Source organism: Phacochoerus africanus, chromosome 6 (assembly GCF_016906955.1).
Source record: "Phacochoerus africanus isolate WHEZ1 chromosome 6, ROS_Pafr_v1, whole genome shotgun sequence".
In the NCBI taxonomy this organism is placed as follows: Eukaryota; Metazoa; Chordata; class Mammalia; order Artiodactyla; family Suidae; genus Phacochoerus; species Phacochoerus africanus.
In genome coordinates this window covers 65,483,650-65,500,114 of record NC_062549.1, presented here as the reverse complement: position 1 = coordinate 65,500,114, position 16,465 = coordinate 65,483,650, and the positions used below count along the sequence as shown (strand labels likewise).

The 16,465-nt window shown below is 45.1% G+C and overlaps 1 protein-coding gene and 1 non-coding gene across 6 annotated transcripts in view; both read right to left on the bottom strand.

The window, feature by feature from the left end:
* Window positions 1–7,970: 7,970 nt before the first annotated feature.
* The window catches only part of NCOA2 (nuclear receptor coactivator 2), a 295,381-nt gene continuing 286,886 nt past the window's right edge, over window positions 7,971–16,465 (bottom strand). For all 5 annotated transcript variants that reach the window (XM_047783775.1, XM_047783780.1, XM_047783777.1 and 2 more), the window contains 2 exons: window positions 15,810–15,899; window positions 7,971–11,850 (listed from right to left, as the gene is read on the bottom strand). In XM_047783775.1, the coding sequence (XP_047639731.1) occupies window positions 11,839–11,850; window positions 15,810–15,899 (102 nt within the window). In that variant the 3' untranslated portion in view covers window positions 7,971–11,838. The remainder of the gene's footprint in view (window positions 11,851–15,809; window positions 15,900–16,465) is intronic.
* On the bottom strand, window positions 12,344–12,447 carry LOC125130208 (U6 spliceosomal RNA). Its single transcript, XR_007135703.1, has one exon. It is a non-coding gene; the product is annotated as a U6 spliceosomal RNA (small nuclear RNA).

Genomic DNA, 16,465 nt, shown 5'->3' with positions numbered 1-16,465 from the left:
GGCCTTGCTCAGTGGGTTAAGGATCCTGCATTGCTGTGAGCTGTGGTGTAGGTGCAGATGCAGCTCAAATCCCGAGTAGGCCAGAGGCTACAGCTCTGACTGGACCCCTAGCCTGGGAACCTCCATGTGCCACAGGAGCAGTCCAAGAAATGGCAAAAAGGCAAAAAAAAAAAAAAAAAAGAAAAGGGCCATTCCTGCTTCCAGTCCTTGACTCCAAGTACAGTCTTCTGATTTGGGCCATAGCACCATTTATTTAGTTTATTTTACTTTTTTTGCTTTTTAGGGCCACACCTGTGGCCTATGGAAGTTCCCAGGCTAGGGGTCAAATCAGAGCTATAGCTGCCGGCCTACACCACAGCCATAGCAACGCCAGATCCGAGCCACATCTGCAACCTATACCACAGCTCACAGAAACACCAGATCCTTAACCCATTGAGCAAGGCCAGGGATCGAATCCACAACTTCATGGATCCTACCTAGTCAGGTTTGTTAACCACCGAGTCACAACAGGAACTCCCATAGCACCATTTAGAGATTTTACTTAGAGATGTTGCCTCCGAGCTAGCACTTGACCTTCAGGAGGCTATTTCCAGGTGCTCTGAGGCCAGCTGCCTCTGGGTAGCGCGGTTTGGTCACTACCATGCCATGGTCAGGGACACACTCTTGCACCCCCTTCACTGGGCAGTGGGTCCCCTAGTCAGATGTGTGTATTTCTAAGCCTGTGGATCAGGAATGCCCCAAGCTTCTAGAGAGTGGTGATGGCAGGGGCAGAGTGGGCAGGAAAGGCCAACCTGATAGGGATAGAGTAGGCACAGGTGGTTGTGGACATCCCAATAGGGGATCACAGATAAGAAGGGAAACCTGGGAGAGGCTGGGAGACCACTGTAAGTTCAGGAAAACCGTCACAACCAGGCAGCCTTGCTCAACTAGTGGAGGGGAGAGAGAGAACTGCCTCAGGTCACTGGGTGGGGATGGGAGAGGCCTGCATTCAGATTCAGACCCAGGGCAGGAGTTTGAAAACCGCCCTTCAGCTGATTTGAATACACACCTTGCTGGATACTAAGGAGGAGCTACGACTCCCAGAAAGGAAGAGGTGGGCCTTTCCAACCCCCACGCCCCCCTGGATAGTAAAACTGTGGCCCACCAGATCCTTGGGCAGAGCTTCCTTGCCTGCCCGCTTGCATCTCTCACAAGCATCCTATCCGAATAGATCTGCTTCTTGCCTATCACTTTGTCTTTTGCTGAATTCCTTCTGCGCGGGGACATAAAGAACCTGAACCTCAGGGAGTCCAGCCGCAAGGTGAGTAATTCTAATTGAAAACCGTGGGTTTGGAGTTCCTGTCCTGGCTCAGCAGTTAGCAAACAGGATTAGCATCCTTGAGGACGAGGGTTTGATCCCTGGCCTCACTGAGTGGGTTAAGGATCCGGCATTGCCGTGAGCTGTGGTGTAGGTCACAGACGTGGCTCGGATCCCACGTTGCTGTGGCTGTGGTGTAGGCCAGCAGCTGTAGCTCCAATTCAACCCCTAGCCTGGGAACCTCCATATGCTGTGGTTACCGCCCTAGAAAAGACAAAAAAGACCAAAAAAAAAATATATATATATATGTGTGTGTGTGTGTGTATGTGTGTGTGTACATATATATATATATATATATATATATATATATATATAAAACCGTGGGTTTAATTCCCAATCTGGCTTTAGACTGGGTTCGAGTCCCGGCATGTGGGTTCAAGTCCCAATCTGTGTCCTGGCTGGGTTCAGGCCATCAGTGCTGTCAGTTTCAAACCCGCACCTAGATTAGGTATCTATACCCCTGAAGATGAATGCCAACTCCTCCAAGATGGAAGTGCCATGATACAGTCATCTTGCAGAGCTGGTCTCCTTGACAAATAGTGCCACACGGCAGGGGGCTCTCAGCATTGGTCTCTGTTACTCATAAGTTGAGCTTCAGAGGCAGCCGGTGCCTAGCTCTGCCTTGGCGAGTGAAAATTCCCGCCCAGCCTCCGTCTCTGCCACCCCGGCTACCCTATCGACACCCCCAGCCAGTTCTGGGATGGCTGGTGATGGATGGACACGGCTCTTGCCAATTGGCCAGGTCACTGCATCTACTTGGATGTTCAGTGTCTGGCCTCTGGTGTCACGAGCATGAGCGTGGAATGTTCTCAGACTAGGTGACTGTCCCCACATGTGTGTCCTCTTTCCCAGAAGCCCTTGTCTCCAATCATCCAGTCCTTTTTCCTTTTTTTAGGGCTGTACCTGCGGCATATGAAAGCTCCCAGTCGAGGGGTTGAATTGGAGCTGCAGCTGGCAGCCTGCACCTCAGCCACAGCAACGCAGACCCAGCTCGGGTTTCTTCTACCGAGTCCTAGAGGCTCCCCCCCAAAAGGCCATGCATAGAACCAGGGCAGGGGCATTGTGCTACTGTGATGAGTGGCACGGGCAGCTGGGCTACCTGCCTTTAAAACTCACTCCTGCTCTCTGGTCTTATTACAGCCCAATCCTGATTGGCCACGCCTGCAGCCTAGGGAAGTTTCCTGGCCAGGGGTTGAACAGTGGCTCACAAGTACAGCAGGTTAAGGATCTGGTGGTATCCCTGCTGCAGCTCTGAGAGCCACTGTTCAACCCCTGGCCAGGAAACTTCCCTAGGCTGCAGGCGTGGCCAATCAGGATTGGGCTGTATTTTTCACAAGAGAACTCCCCTGATGTACTTCTGTCATTTTACTGTTGCTGCTGGGCTCATGCAATTTTATGCTGCTGCGTCCAGCACAAGCCAGTTCATAGCATCATTTACACATGTGTGGCTACTTGGTGCGTGGTGATAAGGGCCCAGTAACACACTGGGAGTTGCTTCTCCAAGGTCAGGCCCTCGTCTGCCATGGGTGTCTTGGTCTTGCTCCTCCCCCAGAGCGCGGTGTTGACTCCACACCGAATCCTTTTTTTTTGTCTTTTTTTGGTTGTTGTTGTTGTTGTTGTTGCTATTTCTTGGGCCTCTCCCGCGGCATATGGAGGTTCCCAGGCACAGCAACGCGGGATCCGTGCCGCGTCTGCAACCTACACCACAGCTCACGGCAACGCCGGATCGTTAACCCACTGAGCAAGGGCAGGGACTGAACCCGCAACCTCATGGTTCCTAGTCGGATTCGTTAACCACTGCGCCACAACGGGAACTCCTCACACCGCATCCTTTTTAACCACTGACAGTTGCAACACCACAGGGTGTCGCGGCAGGTCAGATGGTCCAAATAGCAGGGCTGTCTGTACCGTGGCCTGGGCCTTACTCAGAGCTGGGAGCCTCTGTGTCGCCTAGCAGCCAGGCTGTGTCACCAGGATTCCCAGGTGTGGAAGGCATTGGTTGCTGTTCTGCAAGGAAAGGGTGGTGCTTCCAGAACTCAAATAGGTCTCCCAGGTCCTTGGCGTCCTTCTTTGGGGTAGGAGATTCAAGATGCAGCAATTCCTTTGTCACTTTGGAGTGGTTATCTTGGCAGCCTTTTGATCATTGGACCTCTGAAAGTGTCACTGAAGTGGCCAGTCCCTGGGTCTTCATAATATTTACGTCCCATCTATTTTACCAAGGTCTCAGTGTATTAGCCTCTTGCTCCTCCTGTCCAATCAGCACAGGGTCACTGATGTGATGGGTCTGTGTGACATTCTGCATGATGGCCGGGTGGTCCAGGCCCCCTTTGGACTACATCGTAACAGAGGTTGGGAAAATTAACATACCTGGAAGTTAATGAATTTTCTTGTTTCTCTTGTTTGAATTTCCAGTCCTCTTTTCTAATTACAGTATAAGAGAATGCATTTGCTTAAAATATAATTTTGTCAATTATACTTCAGTAGAGCTGGGAAAAAATATATAAATTGGGGTGTGGGGGGAAAGCCTTAAAAGATGAGACTGCACCTGCTAAGTCATTGGCTGAGCACTGGGTACTTCGTGTCTTCCTCTGCCGCAGCAGCGGTACCCATCCAGCTCCGTAGCTGTGAGCGAGAAGTTGGTTAAATCTATGACAGTCTGTGGTCATTCTCCAGGCTGCATCACCAGGGGCCTCGCTGGTGAATTACACGGACTGACGGCATTCTACCTCCTTTATTTTTTGTCTTTTTGCCATTTCTTGGGCCGCTCCTGAGGCATATGGAGGTTCCCAGGCTGGGGGTCGAATCGGATTTGCAGCCGCCGGCCTACACCACAGCCACAGCAACGCCAGATCCGAGCCGCATCTGCAACCTACACCACAGCTCACGGTAACGCCGGATCCTTAACCCACTGAGCAAGGCCAGGGATCGAACCCACAACCTCATGGTTCCTAGTCGGATTCGTTAATCACTGCGCCACGACGGGAACTCCATTCTGCCTCCTTTAGATCTTTGATGGTGTGCTTGTCTGTACCACCCCACCTCACCCCAAATCAGTATTGTTTATGGTTTACCGTCTTGATTGGAGGTCAGTTTTGAAGTTTCCACTTGGCTTTCTCTATAGGCTAGAAACCCAATATGGGGGTTAGTGCAACTGCCAAGGGTATCCATTTCTACTGTACACTTGGGGGCTGGGGCACTGCCTTCTGGGAGGTCCATGGAGTGGCTCATGGTCCACTGTGAGTGGGAATTTGGCCAGGAGTCCGTTATTCCCTGGCCTTTTGGGTGCAGGATGATGGTTGTTTCCACATAGCAGCGTCAACTCAGATTCTGTGGCCTTAATCCTCCAAGTGTCTGCTTCTTCCCCTCCCTTAGTGGGGAGGTGCCAGGGCTCTTACTGCTAAGGACCCGGCGACCTCTTCATTCAGTGGGTTTTGGATGTGAAAATTGGCTCAGGTCTGAGAACTGAACAAGGGGCTGACGGCAGTCAGCCTGCTGCTCTCTACTCTTTCCTGTTTGTTTTCCCTGTTGCTCTTTAGCTGCACCCTTGGCTAGTGGAAGGTCCCGGACCAGTTTCCCCGCAGCAGCAAAAGCATCAAATCCTAACTACTAGACCATCAGGGAACTCCCATTCTTTCCTGTTTTGATTGTAGATATTACGTCAATAGCTCTTGGGAGGGAAGAGTGGGCTACTTAAGCAAATCCAGAGGTTTGGGGGCTTTAAAACCAGCAGCAACCGGAGTTCCCGTTGTGGTTCAATGGTTAACGAATCCAACTAGGAACCATGAGGTTGCGGGTTCCATCCCTGGCCTTGCTCAGTGGGTTAAGGATCCAGCATTGCCGTGAGCTGTGGTGTAGGTCACAGACGCGGCTCGGATCCTGCGTTGCTGTGGCTCTGGCGTAGGCCAGCAGCTACAGCTCTGAATAGACCCCTAGCCTGGGAACCTCCATATGCCGCGGGAGGGCCCAAGAAATGGCAAAAAGACAAAAACAAAAAAACCCCCAAAAACCAGCAGCAACCATCTAAGTGTCTCAGGTTTCAGGGTCCACGGTTTTCCCTACCAGGATCCTCCCTTTTGCGTAACCAACCTGCCTCAGTCCAGCAATTTAAAACTCTAAAAAAGAAGGTATATATGTGAGTCAATTTGTGGTACAGCATAATTTGGCACATTATAAGTCAATTATGCTTTGATTTAAAAAAAAAAAACCCAGTAATGCACTCTTCAGCCTGCTTCTCAGCTGTGTGGGCTTTTCCTCTGCACCAGTTTCTTCAGGCGCTGCCACAAATGCTCTGTGGTTTGCGTGTAAATCGCCCCTTTACAGCCCTCGACCTCACTGTCCCCCGCAGGGCATCAATCCATCCTGGCAGCAGGCAGACTCCTCCACTGGCATCCCCTCCCCCTCAATCTTGTGACTGTCCCACATCCTCCCACATGCCAGAGCCACCCCTGCTTCACCAGCATGCTTTCCAATGTCCCCGCCAGGGAATCTTCAGTAGTTGAGCCACCACTTTGAGCCAAGGACGATCTGTGTCACACTTGTGGACCGTGATGTCCTCTCCTACTGTCTTTGAGGGAGTCTGTCTCAACCCCCAGCTCACCGCCTGCTTGCTTGGGTGACTTTGTTATTCTGCGCCCTCTGAGAAGCAGCTGCCAAGGTGGGATTAGATGTGCAAGCGATTTATTAGGGAACATGTTTGTGAGAGAAAACGGGGGAGTCCAGGGCAGGCCAGAAAGGCTGTTTGCCTGGGAGTTCCTGTTGTGGCTCAGTGGGTTAAGAACCCAACATAGTGAGGTGTTTATGCACCTTGCTTCTGAATACAAGAAGCAAAAACTGCTAGATCTAAGAGGAAAGGAGTTCCTGTCGTGGCGCAGTGGTTAACGAACCCGACTAGGAACCATGAGGCTGCAGGTTCAATCCCTGGCCTTGCTCAGTGGGTTAAGGATCCGGCGTTGCCATGAGCTGTGGTGTAGGTAGCAGACACGGCTCAGATCCCATGCTATGTAGACAGGCAGCAATAACTTTGATTAGACCCCTAGCTTGGGAACCTTCATATGCTGCGGGAAGCAGCCCTAGAAAAGGCAAAAAGACAAAAAAACAAAAACAAAAAACCCCAAAAAACTAAGAGGAAAAATAAAAACCTAAGGCCAGGATTGGAGGCTTTTTTCTTTTGTGGCTACACCTGCAGCATATAAAAGTTTCTGGGCCAGGGATAAGAGTTCCTGTTGTGGCTCAGCAGTAATGAAGCTGACTAGTATCCATGAGGACACGGGTTTGGTCCCTAGCTCTGCTCAGTGGGTTAAGGATCTGGCGTTGCCATGAGCTGTGGTGTAGGTTATTGACACTGCACAGGTCTGGCATTGCTGTGGCTGTGGTGTAGGCCCACAGCTGCAGCTCCAAGTAGATCCCTAGCCTGGGAACTTCCATTATGTTGCAGATGCAGCCCTAAAAATATAAAAGCTTCTGGGCCAGGGATCAAACCTGTGCCACATCAGTGATCTGAGCCACTGCAGTGACAATACCAAATCCTTAACCCACTGTGCTGCAAGAGAACTCTCATGGTTGAAGATTTTGACAAGTAGATGAAAGGTGTGGGATGTTGCTAAAAGCAGTAAACAGAAAACTTAGAATCTTGAGACACATGTATTAGAAAAAAAGCTTAAAAATTGAAAAATTACTCACATTCTCAGTAAGTTAGAAAAGGAAAAGCTTCCCAAAATAAACACAAAGTAAGCACAAGCACAAAAAACTTCAACTATGCAGTGGGATAAGAGGACAAACATCTCAAAGGATGCTATGGATTTTAAAAGAGGACGCACTGACCAATTGCCAGAAAACCCCAGCTATATGGCTTCATTTGACTAGTACTAGCCCAAATTCAAAGAAAAACATATCAATCTTATCATGAATAGGGACTGAAATTTATTATATGCATATTTACCAAACGGTATCTAAGTAATTTTCCCTTCCCCTTAATTTGCTAATATAGTTAGTAGTATAGATATTTTTCTAATAATTTTGTTTTTGGTATGTTTTAAAAAGCCAGTGAGAAGTCCATATTACTCTCAAATGTTTTTGGAGAAACGGGGATGAAGGTGGTAACATCATTTAGGATTCCTTTAGACTTGGCCTGAAATTGCCATTAAGTTACTAGGTAATCAGGAGTTCCTGTTGTGGCACAGTGGAAACGAATCTGACTAGGAACCATGAGGCTGTGGGTTCGATCCCTGGCCTCGCTCAATGGGTTAAGGATCCGGCGTTGCCGTGATGTGGCTCTGATCTGGCGTTGCTGTGGCCCTGGAGTAGGCCGGGGCAACAGCTCTGATGAGACCCCTAGCCTGGGAACCTCCATATGCCGTGGGTGCAGCCCTAAAAGGACAACAGACAAAAAAAAAAAAAAAAAAAGTTACTAGATAATCTTAAGCAGGATACACCCCTCTTGGCTCCAAACTGAAAATCCACAAAATGGGTCATTGGGAGAACACATGTTAATACGCTGGAACAGCGTCAACTACTGTATAAATGTAAGAAATTATTACATTAGAGGGCAGATAATTGTATAATTTAACTTCAGTTATGAATGAAGATACAATATAAACACATGAGACTCTCCAAAGCCATGTAAAACCCGAAGGCATTAAAATTTATTAAATGATGCAATAACAACAGGATTCTTTATTTACAATAGCATTATTTAACATCAAATAAGCAAATAGCATCAGCAAAGCAATATTAACTTGCATAAATGTATTTAAAATTTCTCTGAATATATCTACCTTTGCATAAACTGCTCACACTAGAAATACAAACATCAATGCAAGTGAAAGACAAAGTGATGTTCGGAGTCAACTCCGTTTTGAAAATAAATCACAACCTGAAACACGGTAAGCTTTCTCCTGAAGAACCATAGTTAATATATTGCTTAATTTTACCCTTGTATAATCTTTTCATATACACACATCTCAGATGCAACTTCATGAGGAACTGTACAAATAAAACCCACAAATGGCATAAGAAAAAAAAAAAAGACAGTTACATGTTTGAAGAAATGTATCATCATCACTATTCAACAACATAAAGGTTAAGTGATGATGCACTTATTCAAAAAATTGTACACAATTCACTATACAAATATAATACATCGGACAGCTATGTAGGAATATACAAGACTTAAAAACAGATCTAAGGCATTATGCTAGATTTTAGCATTTTGAGGTTCTTGCACATAGCTTTTACCTGTAGTAAGAAACTTAAAAGATTTTGTTTTAGTCTATAAAGAAACACCAGGGAGAAAATTCTAATTAAAATCGAAGCCACTACAGTAATTTTCTTTTGTGCAGAGAATGCTTTGCTCTTAGGCAGCATACTACCATACAAATACTAGAAAATTTTAAATTCACACCAACAATTAATGGCTTAAATTGCATTTCAAAATTGATTGTGTATCTTTGGGTTCTGCAAGTGGGTCTGTGCCACCCATTTCATGTGTTAAGCCCATAGGAACTCCATTTTTAAACACAGATGTAAAAACTGCATTATATAAACTGCAAAAACATTGCTTTCAATTGTTACAGGCCAGAAGAGATACACGTGGAGTGGGGGTGGGGGCATTTTAATCTTTGAGTCAAACGAATTCATTGCAGTAAAATAGCTCACTTCACTTTTTTCAACTTACCACGTTACATGAACACTTAAATGAGTTTTACAACCAAGTTAATGTATGTATACTTTTCACATTATGTGTTTTTCACATTTAGAAATAGAAGGAAAACACTGATTATTTGTTCTATTAAACAAAAACCAAGTACTCAGTCTAACAAGTTTACTGTGTACAGCATGAGGAATACTGATAATGAAGGGGATTGATTTGGCTTTTGCTTCTATTGTGATCAATATGATCAGAGGCTTCCTTCACTGACTTTTCTTCTCTTAATTAGATGTAAAGCAACATCCATTACTTGATCTGAACCATAAGAGAACTCAGAATCTCTTTTCCTTCAAAACAGTAATGATCATGAGTTATTCTAAGTTACCAGCATCACAGGATTGCAGATTTGCCAGAATTGGGACTGACAGGAAAACATGGTGGGCGGATGAGTAAACAAGAAAAAGGTACACCGATATTTTTGGACAGTCTTGTAGTGAAAAGGGACTTAGAATTCAAAGAATTCAGTTTCAACTCCATTTCTCTTTTGTGCCGGGTGAAGTTAAAGCCATGCTAATTCACGTGTCTCCAAAAATCAACTTGAAACGGGTCACGTTCAGTGGTGTGTAACATAAGCCTCACTGCGCCAACAAGGACGTGGAGTTCCGGGCCAACATCTGCTTGTGTTTTTCCATCACAGTTGGGCAACCCAATGGTTTGGTTGACCAAAGTAGAGCCTTTCGAGGGGGACTTGCGAACTGGCGGCCCCTGAGAAGTGCTGTTCCTCGGCCACCTCCCTGTAGTGAGACCCCCTCACGTGGAAAAAAGGAGCGAAATGCAAATTTCCAGAACATTCCTTCAGTATGGAGCAACACTTTCAGACTGTCTACTTACCATCTTATCTTTGCCTATATCTCTACACTTCCCATAACCTGTGCATACAGAGAGAGATATAACCATAAATAGGGGTAGTTTGTATATGTTTCACCCTGCCACAAATAAACAGTCAAATTGTCTATTTTTCACCCTGCCACAAATAAACAAACTCTGTTCCTAAAAAGCCTGGCTAATGAGATATAAAATGCTTTTGCTTTTTGACATCAAAAAGATATCATTCTGAAATTTAGGTAAGAAAGTATGTGTATTAGGGGTTGGGAGAAATAGCTCAAAAGAGGTCACCAGCTTCTTGGTATTACAGTTGTTTGAAACTGATGCCAATTAAGAAAAGATCATTCCCCTACGAGAGTGGGCAAGAAAAACAACCAGAAAAGTGGCCTGCTTAGTAATGTGTAGTCTTCCTAAGGTTCATTAAGAAAGAATATAAACATATAAAAAATCAAGACTTGGTTCCTACAGTGGCTGCATATCGTATAGATTAGATAAATGATTTATGAGCAGAATCACAAGGTTTAGAAAATAAAAAGTCTTAAGTCTACAAATTAGATCTAATCAAGGCATTGATATCCTTTACAAAACACCTTTAGGAGACATTGCTATGAAGATATCTAATTTTAATACTGAAGTACCTCATTTTTGAGTCAATTCCACAATATGTATACCTCACAAAAATTATACAATTAAAACACTTAGGTTCTCAACTTAAATTATTGCTTGTTTACATATAAATTGGGTTTTATGTACCTTACAAAACTTCGGCTTAGTCAGCACTGCTAAAAAACAAAATAAAAAAACACATGGCGGAGGTTAAATCTGTCAAGTGGAAACTGCTGTCAATTTTAAGCACACTATTATTTTCCTCTGTTGGGTAGGCCAGTGTCGCTGGGGAACAGAATAAACATGCATCCAAAGCAGGTGTCCAAAGTTTGATTGGTACTGAGTCCTAACTTTGCTCCTCTCCTTGCCATAAATGCATTTTTCTGAAATTTAAGAGCGGTTGATAAGTGGCTGGCAAAACATGTAAGGAGGTATTAAGGGGCTTACCTGGTTTCTGTTGCTTTTATTTAGAGAAATGGATGAAAGCGGGCGAACTGGGGAAGGGAGGGAAGGGGAGGAGACGGGAGCCGATTCAGGATGTCTGATCCAGCTAAAGGGGACTGAGTTTGGAAATGGAAAATACATATTTCTTCTCAATCCACGATTTGGGTGAATTAGATTGGTTTGAACCAAAAGGGGGCGGGAGGAGAGGAAAAAGTTCTTGTTAACAGCCCTCCCATAGGCTCTTTTTCATCTGTTCAGGAACTGGAAACTCCAACGTGGTCTCAAGAGCTTCCTACAAATACACAACTAGGATTTCTTGGTCTTCACTTCTCGGGTGCCTCTGTACATACAGCGCGGTCCGTGTGTCTGCCCTGCCTTTAGCCCCTGTTCAGACTTAGCTTAAAACATCTTTAGTTTGATTTTTTTTTTTTTGAAATTCTTTTCTTTCCCTCAGATGAACTCTTAATCATTTAATGTTAGCTAGGGAAAACGAAGCAAGAAACCAGTGTCTGGAACCAGATAGGAACAGAACAAGAGCAAGGGTGTTTCCCTTAAATACATACATTTAGATACATTCAATCTGACACGGTATGAAGTTTGCCTGTCAACATTGACTTTGCAGGAGAGATCTAAGTTGCACTAAGGTGAATGCAGTGAACAGACTGAGCAACTGTCCAGCTCGAGCTGCAGACTGTCAACAGGGAGACAGCTCCTCCTGCGGCAGCTGAGGGGGCTCCACCGGGGGGGCAGGGCCCAGGCCTATCTGCCCATCTTGCTCGGGCAGGACTGGATGGCAGGTCGGTTGGGTCAAAACAAATAGACGCAGCTCTCCAGACTGGTAAGCGTTTTGAGCAAGAGAGCCCAATCAGCTGAAGAAAGAAGCAACCAGCTACCTTCAGTGTCAGCAGTATTTCTGCAGGAAAGCACAGAGAAAGTGGTCTAAGAACTCTGAATTTTCAGAAAAACCATCGTCAAGCCTATCACAAAAGCAGCATAACACTTGGTTCTTTTATTTATTTTGCGTGCTATATTCATGAATGCTTTTATTTCAGAAGGAAATCACACATTAAATGGAGAAACAGTTAAAAGCTTACATTCATGTAAGGAAGTGAATCTAAGAAAGTCAACAGTTATTATCACACAGAGCCTATTACTGAAAAAGACAGTTATGCATAATGACAGGTTTGGCTGAGATTCATCCACTAAAAAATATCTTTTGTTTAAAAACAAAACAACATTGGTCTTTAGGATAGCTCTTTAGTAACGAGCGTAGTGCCAGCAGACTTTAAAAATGAAACTGGTCACATTGGGCTCCGCGTAGGCTGTATCACCCATACCCAACTAGACAGGATGTCTTCCACTAATCTCTTGCAAACCCAGGTGTCACCCTTGAACCTATGCCTCCTAAAAATATGGAATGCTTCATGAATTTGCATGTCATCCTTGTGCAGGCACCATGCTAATCTCTGCATCATTCCAATTTTAGTATATGAGCTGCTAAAGTGAGTACCACTTGGTGGTTTTAAACGGTGCCCATTACGAAGGCTGCATCAGAAGGAGTTGCGCTTGATCCTGATGCAGAAGAGTGGTTCCTAACTGAACACAAAGGACGGCTGCAAAGGCAGATCCCGCCACTACTTTGAGCAGAGACAACACATTTCTAATCTCCCATCTTTCCGTCTGAGTGGGTGCTGCTCTCTTGCCACTGACACCTGCCTCAGCAACAAAGGTCGTTGCCACACCTGACACACCCAGCTGCTGAACTGCCTTGGCTCTTGGACAGCACCCAATCCAGAAGTGGTCACTATTTTCTTAATTTTTCCTCCAAATCCAAATCATCCAGCACCAACTCACTTCCTACAAAATGTCCCCTTCCTGACTTCCCCTTGTTGCCACATTCGCATGGCACCATGGGGTGTGCTCTCCCGGGGTTCGACAAGCTAAATAACCCAGGGTTTTGGTTTTGGAGACATTCTAACATTGTTGGCTTCGGCTGCTGATAAGCACAGTCAATCTGAATGACCGCACACCCCGGGCTGCAGTGAGCAAGAAGCCCCGTGGAAGCCTGTTGGTGCAAGTCTGTCAATCAACAGCTTTTCTTTGGCTACAGATTACCCTCTCCCCCCAAAGTTTTCATTCATTTAGCAACTATTAATTGAGCATCTCTTTTGTGCCAGGTGCTGGGGGTATAACCATAGTACGACATTTCTGGTCACTGCCATCTAATTGTTGCTGAATAGGCCAAGTAGCCAATTAAATAACTATGGGACCTGAGTTATATGGGGAAAATTACTGGCTGTTGTGGGAACATGGAACAACTCCTTCCGGGGTTTAGATATTTGGACCCAGAATTCTAGCGCTATCAGGGCTACTAGTGATTATCTGGTTTAAGACTAGAAAGGAAGTGAGCCTCAAATACTCTATTTCTTATTGTTTTTGGTTTTTTTTTTTGTCTTTTTCTAGGGCCCCTCCCACAGCATATGGAGGTTCCCAGGCTAGGGATCTAATTGGAGCTGTAGCTGCTGGCCTACGCCACAGCCACAGCCACAGCCACAGCAACTGGAGATCCGAGCCTCGTCTTCAACCTACACCACAGCTCATGGCAACGCCGGATCCTCAACCCATTAAGCAAGGCCAGGGATCAAACCTGCAACCTTATGGTTCCTAGTCGGATTCGTTAACCACTGAGCCACGACGGGAACTCCCCAAATACTCTATTTCACTAAAGCACCTTGAGAAGGGGTCCAGGGAAGCTCTCGCCAGATCCTGAGTTCTAGTGGTCAAAAGTGGAACCTGGGTAGGTGCACAATTCTCCCAAGCTTAAAAAATCTGAGTATGTTTTCTCTTGGAGAAGAATATATATATATATATTTTTAAAAGGCTGCACCTGCAGCATATGGAAGTTCCCAGGACAGGGCATGAATCTGAGCTTCAGCTGTGACTTCATACTTCAGCAGGGGCAATGTAGGATCTTTAACGCACTGTGCCAGCTGGGGATTGAACCCAAGCCTCCAAAGCAACCTGAGCCGCTGCAGCTGGATTCTTAACCCACTGCACCACAGTGGGAACTTTCCAGAATACTTTAAAAAAATTAAGCATTTTTATTAATTTATTCATTTGGTTGTGCCCATAGCATATGCAAGTTCACAGGCCAGGGACTGAACCCAAGCCCCAGCAGTGACAATACTGGATCCTTAACCCACCAGGCCACCAGGGAACTCAGAGAGTACTTAATGTACTTTTCTCTATAGTATAACCCTGAACATATTTATTTCTAGTTTGTTGTCTCTTATATTGTTTTATGTGGAAATACCCCATGGCTCTGACTGAAATATGAAAAAAATCCTTCAGTTTTCCAGTTAGTCTGGAAAAAAAAAAATCTACTGAGATGTACTGAGGTCTGTGGAAACTTCAAGGCAGATCTTCCACACAGGCTGACATGAATACGCAGCTGGTAGCTGGTCTGGACAGAGAGAACGCAGCACTACCATTCCTTAGGGCTGCTGTGGGGATTAAACAAAATGGCAAATGGAAACTTAAATCGTTCCTGGGGCCGAGTAAAGGCTAGTAAGTGTCATCATCACTATCATCACTTTATCATCAACTCAAAGCTGATTCTAGCTAATGTTCAATTTCCAAAACACTAGTAAATAAAAGTAGAATTATACTTTCTTTATGCAAGAACCAGGTGGCTGAGTAGTAAACTCAATTTTAATATATTTAAATACATGCAAAATATAAAGGAACACTGTGATAAGTCCTTGTGAAAGGAAGAATCTTTGGGTTAAATAAAATAACTGCCCTTCTCTAGTTTTTGGTAAATTCATGGTAATCTATCCTAGCTCTGCTTAAAATGAGACAGAACTGGAGTTCCTATTGTGGCTCAGCAGTAAAGAACCTGACTAATAACCATGAGGATGCAGGTTTGATCCCTGGCCTTGCTCAGTGGGTTAAGGATGTGGTGCTGCTATGAGCTGTGGTGTAGGTCACAGATGTGACTCGGGTCCCATGTGGCTGTGGCTTGGGAATTTCCATATGCCGTAAGTGCAGCCCCAAAAAGCAAAAAAAAAAAAAAAAAAAGAAAGAAAAAAAGGATCACAGTGGTTTCTAGTTCAAATAGAATCTGATCTGATCACCAATAAAAATTCTGGAAAGAGAGTTTTGTGGTTCACAGCAACAGCGGCCGGGGTCCATCCAGACACCTAGGAAGAGGACAATGGGATCCTCTTGGTGCACATCAGCAATGTGGTGACAAGTGACAAGATTCATGGGTTAGGGTGTGTGCAGCACACATTCTTCTCTGCTGGAGACAGGTGTTTTTCTGGCCTTAACATTCAGCATGAACAAAGTATAGATGGATAAGGCAGATGCAAGAGGGGGACTGGAAAAAAACAGGAAGTGAAGGGGGTAAAAATGGCCAGGCTAGATGGTGACAGAGAATCCCACCACGGACCTGAGAGGCACTTCCGATAGAGAGGACACCCTGTCTGTGCCAAAGTTGCTTTCTGTGATCCTAACCCTGTTTTTCCAATTTAGGTTTATCAGGCATCAGCACCTGACGTCTCTGCTCCTGCCAGGGATTGAGCCACGACGGGAACTCCCAAACATGACTATTTCTTTGCTACTTTGTTTTTTGCTTTGCTAGAATAATTTCATTCCAGGGCAAGACTGGTGTTCTTAATTCATAAGCTACCATCAGCTCAAATAAATAATTATTCACACAAAAACCATTGTATGTCAGGTAAACATATTCTTTAAAAAACCACGAGAATCACACTACTCTCTACAATCTACTGGCTGACAATGTAGCTATGCGAATTTTAATCTATAAAATATTCATGTTCACACATTCATTTCTCTGCTGCTTCTTACCCGTGATGCATCTCCCTCCTGCTTAATCATATCCATTCCAGGCAGCTGGTTTGGGAACAGGCTGCCTCCCCTCAGAGCAGGATCATTAACCTGAGGGCGACAAGACAGGGCTTCATTCAGTGAGACATCCAGAAGTGCACTGAGAAACAACCAACCACCAGCCTTCTTTGTTTTGAGGATGAGAATTGGGGGGGAAAGGACTACGTAAAAGTGGCTACTTTATTTACTCTCCCATGTGTATACTCTGGCGGGAGAATGGAGGAACATGAAAATAAATGCTTATAATAGACTAGCTGCCTTCAAAATGAAATTTTATTTGCATTCTGTCTAGAAATTCAAGAGACGATAATGTTAGAAACATTCTTCTGCCTTAACATGTTCACTTTTTTTTTTTTTTTAAACCTTTTTAGGGCCACACCTGTGGCATATGGAGGTTCCCAGGCTAGGGGCTGAATTGGAGCTGCCTACACCACAGCCACAGCCATATCAGATCCAAGCCATGTCTGCGACCTACACCACAGATCATGGCAACACCAGATCCTTAACCCACTGATCAAGGCCAGGGATTGCACCCGAAACCTCAGGGTTCCTAGTTGGATTCATTTCCACTGCGCCGCAACGGGAACTCCTGTACACTTCTTTTACAAATAACACTT